Source organism: Pristiophorus japonicus, chromosome 7 (assembly GCF_044704955.1).
Source record: "Pristiophorus japonicus isolate sPriJap1 chromosome 7, sPriJap1.hap1, whole genome shotgun sequence".
In the NCBI taxonomy this organism is placed as follows: domain Eukaryota; kingdom Metazoa; phylum Chordata; class Chondrichthyes; family Pristiophoridae; genus Pristiophorus; species Pristiophorus japonicus.
In genome coordinates, this window is record NC_091983.1 from 810,706 (window position 1) to 823,612 (window position 12,907).

A 12,907-nucleotide genomic window follows, 5' to 3' on the forward strand; every position below is an offset into this window, starting at 1 on the left:
TTGAATGGCTTACCCGTAGCCATGGAACTGGACACTGGCGCTAGCCAATCCATCATGAGTAAAAAGATGTTTGAGACACTGTGGTGCAACAAGGCATTCAGACCAGCCCTGAGCCCCATCCACACGAAACTGAGAACGTACACCAAAGAGCTCATCACTGTCCTGGGCAGCGCCATGGTCAAGGTCACCTACGAGGGTACGGTGCACGAACTGCCACTCTGGATTGTCCCGGGCGATGGCCCCACACTGCTTGGCAAGAGCTGGCTAGGCAAAGTCCGCTGGAACTGGGATGACATCCGAGCGCTATCACATGTCGATGAGGCCTCATGTTCTCAACAAATTTCTTTCCCTTTTTGAGCCAGGCATTGGAAACTTTTCCGGGGCGAAGGTGTGGATACACTTGGTCCTAGAGGCACGACCCATTCACCACAAGGCACGAGTGGTACCTCACATGATGAGGGAGAGTGGAAATCGAGCTGGACAGGCTGCAACGCGAGGGCATCATCTCCCCAGTGGAATTCAGCGAGTGGGCCAGCCCGATTGTTCCAGTACTCAAAAGTGATGGCACGGTCAGGATTTGCGGCGATTATAAAGTAACTATTAATCGTTTCTCACTACAGGACCAATACCCGCTACCTAAGGCGACGCTGGCAGGAGGCAAGATGTTCACCAAGCTCGACCTGACTTCGGCCTACATGACGCAGGAGCTAGAGGAGTCTTCGAAGGGCCTCACCTGCATTAACATGCACAAGGGACTGTTCATCTACAACAGATGCCCGTTTGGAATTCGGTCAGCTGCAGCGATCTTCCAGAGAAACATGGAGAGCCTACTCAAGTCGGTACCACACACGGTGGTCTTTCAGGACGACATATTGGTCACGGGTCGCGACACCGCCGAGCACCTACAAAACCTGGAGAAGGTCCTCCAGCGACTGGATCGTGTAGGGCTGCGGCTGAAGAGGTCGAATTGCGTCTTCATGGCAACAGAAGTGGAGTTTTTGGGGAGAAAGATCGTGGCGGACGGCATTCGGCCTACAGACGCCAAGACAGAGGCTATCAGGAACACGCCCAGGCCACAGAACGTCACGGAGCTGCGGTCGTTCCTGGGACTCCTCAACTATTTTGGTAACTTCCTACCGGGGTTAAGCACCCTTTTAGAGCCCCTACATGTGTTATTGCGCAAAGGTGAGAACTGGGTATGGGGAAAAAACCAAGTAATTGCTTTTGATAAAGCCAGAAACATTTTATGCTCCAACAAGCTGCTTGTGTTGTATAACCCGTGTAAAAGACTTATGCTAGCAAGTGACGCGTTGTTGTACGGAGTCGGGTGTGCATTACAAGCTAACGTTGCGGGGACGTTGCAACCTGTCGCCCATGCTTCCAGGGGCTTGTTTGAGGCCGAGAAGGCCTACAGCATGATTGAGAAAGAGGCATTAGCGTGTGTTCGGGGTAAAGAAAATGCATCAGTACCGGTTTAGCCTCAAATTTGAGCTGGAAACCGATCACAAGCCCCTCACCATCCCTGTTCGCTGAAAATAAGGGGATAAATACTAATACCTCAGCCCGCATACAAAGGTGGGCACTCGCGCTATCAGCGTACAACTATACCATCCGCCATAGGCCAGGCACCGAGAACTGTGCGGAAGCTCTCAGTCGGCTACCATTGCCCACCACGGGGGTGGAAATTGCGCAAGCTTGCAAACTTGTTGATGGTAGTACAGCCTGCAGACTTGTTGATGGTCATGGAAGCATTTGAAAATGATAAATCACCTGTCACGGGCCACCAGATTAGGACTTGAACCAGCCAAGATCCTCTGCTGTCCCTAATAAAAAACTGTGTACTGCATGGGAGCTGGGCCAGCATCCCCGTTGAAATGCAAGAGCTAACCAAGCCGTTCCAGTGGCGAAAGGACGAGCTGTCCATTCAGGCAGACTGCCTGTTTGGTGTAACCACGTAGTGCTACCAAAAAAGGGCAGGGAGAAGTTCATCTCAGATCTCCACAGCACACACCCGGGCATAGTAATGATGAAAGCGATAGCCAGATCCCACGTGTGGTGGCCCGGTATCGACTCTGACTAAGAGTCCTATGTACGGCAATGCAGCGTATATGCTCAGTTGAGCCCAGAGAGGCACCACTAAGTTTGTGGTCCTGGCCATCCAGATCATGGTCGAGCATCCATGTCGACTATGCGGGCCTGTTTCTCGGTAAAATATTCCTGGTGGTGGTGGATGCTTTTTCAAAATGGATTGAATGTGAAATAATGTCGGGAAGCACCGCCACCATTGAAAGCCTGAGGGCCATGTTTGCCACCCACGGCCTGCCTGACATACTGGTCAGTGACAACGGGCCATGTTTCACCAGTGCCAAATTTAAAGAATTCATAACCCGCAATGGGATCAAACATGTTACCTTGGCCCCGTTTAAACCAGCCTCCAATGGGCAGGCAGAGCGGGCAGTACAAACCATCAAACAGAGTCTTAAACGAGTCACAGAAGGCTCACTCCAAACCCGCCTGTCCCGACTACTGCTCAGCTACCGCACGAGACCCCACTCGCTCACAGGGGTGCCCCTGGCTGAGCTACTCATGAAAGGGACACTTAAAACCAGACTCTCGCTGGTTCACCCCAACCTGCATGATTAGGTAGAGAGCAGGCGGCAGCAACAAAACGTAAATGATGGTCGTGCCACTGTATCACGGGAAATTGATCTGAATGACCCTGTGTATGTGCTAAACTATGGATATGGTCCCAAGTGGATCGCGGGCACGGTGATAGCTAAAGAAGGGAGTAGGGTGTTTGTAGTCAAACTAGACAGACAATGGACAAATTTGCAGAAAGCACCTGGACCAAACGAGGCTGTGGTTCACAGACTGCACTGAACAACCCACAGCAGACACCACCTTTTTCGAGCCCACAACACACACCCAAAGGATCAATGACACCACGCCGGACCAGGAAATCGAACCCATCACATCCAACAGCCCAGCAAGGCCAGGCTCACCTAGCAGCCCTGCAGGGCCAACAACACGCCAGCCCAGCGAGGGCACAGCCAACACACCAGAACAGACATTTGTACTGAGGCGGAAAGAAAGGCTCCCGACCGGCTCACCTTGTCAATAGTTTTCACTTGGACTTTGGGGGTGGGAGGGCGTGGCTGGAAAGAGTGATGTTGTGTATCTGTAAAGCATGCACTCCCATGTTCTGCCACCAGGGAGCTCATCTCCTGAAGTCCCAAGGGATCCCAGCATCCAGATAATATTCTGCCTTCCTGTTTTTCTGTGAGCCTGGCCTTGCTGGGCTGTTGGATGTGATGGGTTCGATTTCCTGGTCCGGCGTGGTGTCGTTGATCCTTTGGGTGTGTGTTGTGGGCTCGAAAAAGATGGTGTCTGCTGTGGGTTGTTCAGTGCAGTCTGTGAACCGCAGCCTCGTTTGGTCCAGGTGCTTTCTGCAAATTTGTCCAATGCAGATAATATTCTGTCTTCCTGTTTTTGCCACCAAAGTGGATAACCTCACATTTATCCACATTATACTGCTTCTGCCATGCATTTGCTCACCTAACCTGTCCAAGTCACCCTGCAGCCTCTTAGCATCCTCCTCACAGTTCACACTGCCACCCAGCTTAATGTCATCTGCTAACTTTGAGGTATTACATTCAAGTCCTTCGTCTAAATCATTAATGTATATTGTAAATAGCTGGGGTACTAGCACTGAACCCTGTAGTACCCCACGAGTCACTGCCTGCCATTCTGAAAAGGACACGTTTATTCCCACCCTTTGCTTCCTGTCTGCCAACCAGTTCTCTATCCACGTCAATACATTACTCCCAATACCATGTGCTTTAATTTTTCACACTAAACTCTTGTGTGGGACCTTGTCAAAAGCCTTTTGAAAGTCCAAATACACTACATCCACTGGTTCTCCCTTGTCCACTCTACTAGTTACATCCTCAAAAAATTCTAGAAGATTTGTCAAGCATAATTTCCCTTTCATAAATCCTTATTACCTGCAACTTCTCTCAAAACAATTGTGTTTGATTGTTTTTATACAATGTCAAATATTTCATTCAGTGATGTGCTTCCATGGGATTGTTCATTACTAATACCCACACACAGTTTATTTCATCACTAGACTAATCAGCTTACATATATTACAGACAATAGACGATTGATTTTATAAGGAGAAAAACCCTTTGGTTTGTAGCTAGAAATAATTGAGTCTGCATTACTAACGGCATTTAAAATGATGAAAGGTTTTGATAGAGCAAATAGAGAGAGAGTGTTTCTACTTATGGGGAAGAGCAAAACTAGAGGCCATCAATATAAGATAGTAATCAAGAAATCAAATAGGGAATTCAGGAGAAACTTCTTTACCCAAAGAGTGCTGAAAATGTGGAACTCGTTACCACAGGGAGTGGTTGAGGCAAATAGTATAGATGCATTTATGGGGAGGTTGGATAAGCATATGAGGGAGAAGGGAATAGAGGATTATGTTGATAGATTTAGATGAGGAAAGTTGGGAGGTGGCTTGAGTGCAGCATGTACTGATTGGGCTGAATGGCCTATTTCTGTGCCATATATCCTATGTAATATAATCTAATATACTTTTTTAAATTGCTATTTTTTTCTTATTTAAAACCGGTTATAAATAAAAGTCAACGTTGCCTCAGATCTGTCTATTGACACCATACCTCTTTGATGGCTTTAATGAGATCTGGTTTGGGTGGAGCACTAAGAGGAATACACCTGTATCCACAAAGCTTTAAAGAGTTGAAGAAGTTCCCTGCTGCAGATTGCTGTTCCTTGGACAAGGCTTCCATGTGGTCATGCATTAATTCGTACAGATACAATGCCAGCTTGGGTCCATGCTGTGGGTAAACAGAACCGGCAAAGGCTCATCATTAAAAGCTGTTTTAAAAGTGTTACTTTATCACAACAAAGAGATTCTTTAAAATTTTCTTTTAGTATGTTATATATTTAGACAATTTTCAAGTATTAATGTACTGCAGAGGTGTGTTAAAGAATTGAAACATTTGAAAAACCTATTGAAAGCATAATTATTAGTTCATAATTTTTCTTAAGACTATAATAATATTACAGCTTACTTGACGTGCTACAGAACAACTTTCTGCATGGCAGCTGTCTTACCTCCAGAGGTTGACCAAGACATTCTCGCAGAATCTCCTGATGGCTTGGTTCATAAACTATCTCTAAAGCCATTTTCCTCTCTTCTAGTGGGCGGGCAGGGCACAAAACGTGAACAAGCAATCGACCCAACTGGGACCGGAATGTCTCTCTGCAGGACCAAAGCATGCGCTTCCACTGCTGTCGTGGGGGGCTATTTCTACCAGCTCCCTAAACCAATACATATACATCAGTCAGTAATCAAGACAATGATGAACTTCCAAGGCGCCTGAAGCAGACAGAAGAACAAGTCTTAAAATACTGGAGTAATCTCCACATTATGAACTTTATCCACAAGCAGTTTGTGTGTGGAAGTCAAACGCATCAGATTTCCTACTATCTAATGCATGTTCCTCCAAACCAGGCTCATAAAATAATGGTTAACTCTTGGTTTAAATACCTAGGGGCCGAAATTGATGAACTTACCGCCGGCTGCCACTGACATTCCTCTGCTCGAACCACCCTGTGCCACTTTCGACGTGGCCTGGAGCAGGCAGGAGGGGCGAGCTGCCGGGAAGTGCCTGCCGACGTCAGCGGACGGCCGACGTGCGTAAGTAGACTCCCGCCTGCCGAGATGCCATATTCATGCAGGCGGGAGTCGGCGGCAGACCGCTGCGTGGAGGCTGCTCTGTCCTCAACGGTAAGTGTGGAGTTGGGGGAAAACAGGTGAGTGACATTTTTAAAATTTATTTCTTTACAGGGACTTACCTGTATGGGGTCTCCTGAAGGTCGTCAGATTTTTTTTTTTTTTAATGCTTTTTATTTTTTAGGTGTTTGACTCTCCGTGGGCCTGACTCCTTCCTGGGCGGCACTTGGGCGGCAAGCGCATTTGCCGCCGAGAATGAGAGCTCCCGCCGGCTCCCACCCAGATTGGCGGCATACATCGCTGCTTTGCCGCCCGCCAACCTTCGAGGGACCTTGCTGATGAAAACCCCGCCCAAAGAACCGTCGGGGACCTCGGCGGTCGGGCGGAGGCCTTCATCAAATTCGGGTCCCTAGTGACCACAGGGATTTTTATCGTCAGGTTATCTCATCAACAATGTTATTGATGAAGACAAGAAACAAACTTGGATCAGGCAAGGATTCCTGCACAGGTGTGATTTATCATGGGCTCATGTTTATATCCTTTGAGGAAGTCTTACATACAATCTACCAACTCAACAGACACACAACAGGACAGTTTGTCAATGAGGTGGGGATACGATACCCTATCAGTGCTGCGAGTAATATCAAGGACCACTCCTCTAACTTCAGGTTTGGGCATTAAGAGAATTTCTGCACAGCTGATGTTTGACCAAAACAATTTTATTTTCCAAAACAACTAAGTGCGAGTAAATGTTGTTCACCAGTAGTATTAACACTTTCCCCAACCAACAATGAAGCTTCAGCATCAGTGCCTGAATATGTTTACACAGGATACGATTTGAGAATATGAAGTGACCAGAATACAAAGAGCAAGCTTTGCTCACATATAGTGAGAGTCAACTTGGTACACTGCCTGCACAAGTGTACAATCTATGGTTTCTCATTTCCTACTGATGCTTCTGTTACATGGAGGTCCAACAGCATAATCTGAAATTGGTATCGGAATTTCTGGGTGCAGGATAGAGCATTGTTATTAAATACAAGTTTATCAAGATGGAAAGATTCACCAAACTGGGAGGAGCAGCCTTTAATTAGCAGCACGCTCAATTCATCTTAAGTAAATAGAAATTGAAAACCCCAAATCATTTTCTATGTATAATCATTACATTTATGCTGTTAACAGATTCATTTTAATTGGACATTCCGGTTATGTTAATTGGATACCACATTTCAACATGTTTACAAACAATAGCAGGTACCATACCTGTATAAACTATACAACTCCCATTATTTTTCAATGTATTAACTTTTAAAAAGAAACAATACAAACAAATCACCTTTTGTAAAGCTTTCCAGTGAGATTTAGAAGCATGCAAGAAAGACTATAACAAAATTTTTGTCATATTTTATTCTGAATTCCAAGCACTTCTTAAAACATGGCGAACTGATTACTGACCTTGCCAACCTACACTGGCTCCCAGGTCGGATAAGGATTTCAGAAGCATTGGGCTCAAGTTTCGGCCTGAGTTGCTTCTATTTGTTTGGAGCAACTAGTTTAGAATGGAGCATCTTAGAAATTGCAATTCTCGGCATTTAGTTTGCTCCAGTTCTAGTGAGTTAGAATAGTTTCATTTTAGAACAGATTTTGTTTACAAAAGAGGGCGTGTTCAGCCACTTATGCCTGTTTTGCAAGTTTAGGCAGCGAAAACTTACTCAAAACTAACTTAGAATGGAGTAAGTGTAGATTTTTGTACGCTCAGAAAAACCTTGCCTACACTTTATAAATTAGGCGCAGGGAGCGAGAGATGGGGGTGGAGGGGGGGGGGGGGGGGGGGAGGGAAGGGAAGTTTACAAGCATTAAACACTTCACTTTTACAAATAAAGAGCCATCATCAATAATAAATGATAAAATAAATCAATAATCAACCAATAAATCAATTAAAAAAAATTAAAAAATAAATGTTAAAAAAATAACAAATCGATCAATAAATAAAAAATTAAGTTTCTACTCACCTACTGCAGCACCGGGAGCCCTCCAATAGCGTGCTGGGACGGCCCCCCCCAGGAGATGCCGGTCAGGCAGGCCCCACCGCCGCCGCTGCCACTTCGGGTGGGGCCCACACCCAGCAGATGATCGCCGCCCAGAATTTCAGGCGGGCGCTGCCGCTGCCACCACTTCGGGCAGGGTTCCCACCCAGGTGATGCCGGGCTGCCACCAAGGACTTCGGGTGGGGTCCTCCCCCAGCGAGATGCCGGGTGGGTGGGCCCCGCTGCTGCCGACAACGCCACTTCAGGCGGGGCCCGCAGCCAGGAGATGCCAGGCCACGGCCGAGGACTTCGGGCGGGGCCCGCCCTCAGCGAGATGCCAGGTGGGCGAGCTCCACCGCCGCCAAGGTAAGGGCTGTCAGGCCACTCGGCCCGAGATCCCTTTGGCCAGGGATAGGGTCGTTGCCGGGAAACAGGACGCGCTGGGAGGGCCAGGAGCTACTGCGCATGTGCGCAGCTGCCGGCACTGTTTTTGGCGCAGGGCTGTAGCTCTGCCCCCAGCAGCTCCTGCTTTCAGTCATTCCTCCTAATTTATTCCTTTTTGGCTCAGCATCTATTTTCTTTATCTCTTGATTTTTCCTTTTATATTTTATAAGTCTGAAGGTCTTAATTGCAATACAGTACAAATATTATCTGTGAATATCAAGTCCTCCTAGCTTCAACATCACTAATGTTAAAAACAATACCACCAGAAATAACTATTAAATACCTTACAAGAATCAAGAATTTCTTAGCGAAGTTAGAACGTGAAGTCAACCAAGACCTTAAACCTCTGAGCTCCGTTGAATGCCAAGCAGTACACATGGTAAGTCCACAAATATACCATTTTGATTACATGCAGCCATACTCACCAAGGATATCTTAATCCCTTCAACCATCAGTTTTAGCATTTCTTGTTGAAATATTTTCATATTGTTGCTGGGTAGTACTGATGCACCTTCCTCAGAGCCTTCAGCTGATGGGGTCGGTACTCTGTTATGATGTGGATATTCGGATGTGCTCAATAAATCCAGAAAGTCAGGGTCAAGATCTAAGCACATGAATGTCACAATATAGTACAAATATTACAAACTTAAATAAATTCACAGCTAAAAAAGTAAAAGATGAAGAGACCCACGCAAAGGTGGGGCAAAATATCAATTAGTACAGTGGAATTGCAGTTTTTCGTTGCCTTAGTACTTAAACAAATCAGGTAAAGTGCTGTCCTGTTAATGCACTGCATGCATCCCAATTAATTGTTCCACAGAAAAGTAAGCCACATCATTCTAAATAAATCTGTTGGGACAAAAACACTTTTCTGAGACTTAAAGCACACAAGAGAAATCTAGGCTGAGAAAGGTCCACTTAGCCCATTGAAGCTCATTCTTTTAGTACATTGGGTCTATTCATCATTACTCTACTTCCTACTCTCCTGCCACTGTCCCAGGCTTGACCCCCTCCTGGACAAGCCTACAGCTTCCCTCTGTGCCTCTCTTGGCATCCTCCAACTGTGGCACTCATCGCTGCCTCCTCACGAGTAGCAATCCCAATTGTCCCAACTACTCTCACCGACCTTGCTGCCCAGCTTGCCCGCGGGGGGGCTAACTTTGCCAATCTCCTCCCCGTCCAACTCATCCCTCCAAGCCCTGTGGATGCTCACAGCCATCACTGACCCTCTCCGCATCTCCCTCTAGAACGTCCGTTCATTTACAAACAAGGCCCTTGCCATCCATGAGCTTATCGTGGATGATTGCACTGACATCATGGCCTTGACGGAAACTTGGCTGAGGGGTGATAACAACTTACCTTTAAACAAAGCCTCCCCTCCTGGCTATACCTTCCACCACTTGCTCTGCCCAGACCGCCGTGGTGGTGTTGTGGCTCTCATCATCAAATCACACCTTGGTCTGTCCCTCTACTCCTCCGGCACCTTCTCCTCCTTTGAGCATCTCACCATATTCCACCCCTCTCACCTCTCATTTAAAATTCTTGATCTCTACAGCCAACCCAAGTACCATAAAAATGTTATCACAGAGATATCCTCACTGCTTTCCTCCCTCAGCAACGAGCGACTTCTCATCCTCGGTGATTTCAACCCCCATCTCAATTCATCATGCTCTCTCTCCTTTGAGTTCACTACCCTCCTATCTTCCCTTAATCTCTCTCTCCATGTGAACTCCCCAACCCATATTCACAATTACCCCCTTGACCTTGCCATCTCTTGTGGCCTCACTATTCCTACCGTATCAATTGCAGATAAGGCCATCTCTGACCACTTCTTCGTATCACTCTCCACCCACAACCCCTTCCCCCACCCAATCCTACTTACTTCTGTGTCCGCCCCTGGAAAAAACTCTCTCACAATTGCACTTATCAACTCCAAACTGTCCAGCCTTTAGCCCTCCATTCACCATAACATTTCTGCAGCCACCGATCTGCTCATCCACACCCTCACCATGGTCCCTATTAAACCATTACTCTCTCTCACCCTGGTTGTTACCCTGGTATGGCCCGCCCTCATCTTCGTTCCCTCAAGTCCAAGGGACGCAGACTTGAATAGATGTGGCGGACAACTGGTTTAACCATTCACCGCCAGATTTGGTTGGACCACAAAGCATTATCGAGACTGCCAAAACTGCTCATTATTCCAGGATCATTCTGGAATGCAAAGATAACCTCCGGCTACTATTCCCTACTGCTAACCGGCTTCTTAAACTTCTCTCCCATCTCCACCACATTCACCTCCAACAAGTGCGAGGAGCTCATGGACTTCTTTGTCTCAAAGACTGAGACCATCCGATCAGCTGCCTCTGCCAGTTCCCTTCCTTCCCCTAGCCCACCAGGCCAAACTTTCTCTGAGGTTCCCCCCCTGCCCTAACCCTGAACTTGCATTTCTCTCCAGTTTCTCTCTGATCTCCCCTCTTGACTTCTCCATGCTCATCTTGTCCATGAGATCCACTTCCTGCTCCCTTGACCCTATTCCCACTAAACTGCTTACCGCCCGATTTCCTTTTCTGGCTCCCATGTTAGCTGACATTGTTAACGGTTCTCTCTCCTCAGGTGCTGTCCCCCTCTCCTTCAAATATGCCATCATCACCCCTCTCCTCATAAAAACAACCCTTGACCCCACTGTGCTTGCAAGCTACCGCCCCATCTCCAACCTCCCATTCCTGTCCAAAGTCTTTGAATGTATTGTTGCCTCCCAAATCCGTGCCTATCTTTCCCGGAACTCATGTTTGAATCCTTTCAATCTGGTTTCTGCCCCTTCCACAGTACCGAAACGGCTCTCATCAAAGTCACAAATTGCATTCTTTGTGACTGTGAGAAAGATAAACTATCCCTCCACTTCCTTCTCAACCTGCCTGCAACCTTTGACACGGTTGACCACTCCATCCTCCTCCAACGCCTCTCCACCATCATCCAGCTGGGTGGGACTTCACTCGCCTGGTTCCATTCTTATCTATGTAATCGTAGCCAGAAAATCATCCGCAATGGCTTCTCTTCCCACTCCCGTATCGTTACCTCTGGTGTCCCCCTAGGATCTATCCTTGGTCCCCTCCTATTTCTCATCTATATACTGCCCCTTGGCGATATCATCTGAAAACACGGCGTCAGTTTCCACATGTACGCAGTTGACACCCAGTTCTACCTCACTACCACTTCTCTCGACACCTCCACGGTCTCTAAATTGTTAGACTGCTTGTCCGACATCCTATACTGGATGAGCAGAAATTTTCTCCAATTAAATATTGGGAAGATCGAAGCCATCGTCTTTGGTCCCCGCCACAAACTGCATTCCTTAGCACCAACTCCATCTCTCTCCCTAGCATCTGTCTTGAGGCTGAACCAGACCGTTCGCAACCTTGGAGTCATACTTGACCCTGAAATAAGCTTCCGGCCACATATCCGCGACATAACTAAAACCGCCTATTTTCACCTCCGAAACATCGCCCGTCTCCGCCCCTGCCTCAGCTCATCTGCTGCTGAAGCCCTCATCCATGCCTTTGTTACCTCTAGACTTGACTACTCCAACGCACTCCAGGCTGGCCTCCCACATTCTATCCTCCTTAAACTTGAGGTCATCCAAAACTCGGCATCCCGTGTCCTAACTCGCACCAAGTCCTGCTCACCCATCACCCATGTGCTCGCCGACCTACATTGGCTTCGGGTTAAGCAACACCTCAATTTCAAAATTATCATCCTTGTTTACAAATCCCTCCATGGCCTCGCCCCTCCCTATCTCTGTAATCTCCTTCAGTCTCACAACTCCCCGAGATATTTGTGCTCCTCTAATTCTGCCCTCTTGAGCATCCCTGATTTATAATTGCTCAACCATCGGTGGCTGTGCCTTCTGTTGCCTGGGCCCCAAGCTCTGGAACTCCCTCCCTAAACCGCTCCGTCTCTCTACTTCTTTTTCCTCCTTTAAGACGCTCCTTAAAACCTACTTCTTTGACCAAGCTCGGCCTAATTTCTTATGTGGCACGGTGTCAAACTTATTTGTTTCGTCTTAAAACACTCCTGTGAAGCGCCTTGGGATGTTTCACTATGTTAAAGGCGCTATATAAATACAAGTTGTTCTGGTAGCACTTGATAGAACAGTCTGGTTTTACCTTCCCTTTACATCACCAACTCCTGTTTTGGTATGGATAGATTTCATCATCTCTTACCTGAATTAAATGGGACATTTGGTTCCAAGGCTCCACAGGTGCAGACTGAGAATATAAAGCCAATCTCGCACCCTGGATTAGCAGCCACAAAGTTAAGGGGTCTGCTGCATTTAGCACAATGGTTAAAACCTTTAGAGTTGCACCAACTGACATAGCAGCGATATGATATATATTAGCAATTAGAGTAACTGTCCATTGAGTAATGCAGATAGAACAGGGTAGGGTGCCAATGAAGACCAACTCCTAGCAGTCCTGCCAGAGGGGGTTGTATGCTTTTTCGAAAAGCAACATGATCACGGTAGAAAGGAGGTTAAAAAGTAATATTCTGGAAAATAGCTGACTGGTTTGGAGCCTGCTGGAGATTGCCTGATTGTATTTGAAGGGGTGGGGGAAGACAGAAGGATGTTTGATAGAAGATTCCAGAATCGGATACAAGTCATGGTGCTGTT

General features: G+C 47.0%; 1 protein-coding gene and 1 long non-coding RNA gene across 7 annotated transcripts in view; one reads left to right on the top strand and one right to left on the bottom strand.

The window, feature by feature from the left end:
- Positions 1–12,907, top strand: part of LOC139267022 (uncharacterized) — a 161,770-nt gene that overhangs the window by 140,589 nt on the left and 8,274 nt on the right. The gene's annotated exons all lie outside the window — the stretch shown is intronic.
- The window catches only part of lyst (lysosomal trafficking regulator), a 432,206-nt gene that overhangs the window by 73,724 nt on the left and 345,575 nt on the right, over positions 1–12,907 (bottom strand). For all 6 annotated transcript variants that reach the window (XM_070884660.1, XM_070884659.1, XM_070884658.1 and 3 more), the window contains 3 exons: positions 8,664–8,842; positions 5,146–5,352; positions 4,689–4,865 (listed from right to left, as the gene is read on the bottom strand). In XM_070884660.1, the coding sequence (XP_070740761.1) occupies positions 4,689–4,865; positions 5,146–5,352; positions 8,664–8,842 (563 nt within the window). The remainder of the gene's footprint in view (positions 1–4,688; positions 4,866–5,145; positions 5,353–8,663; positions 8,843–12,907) is intronic.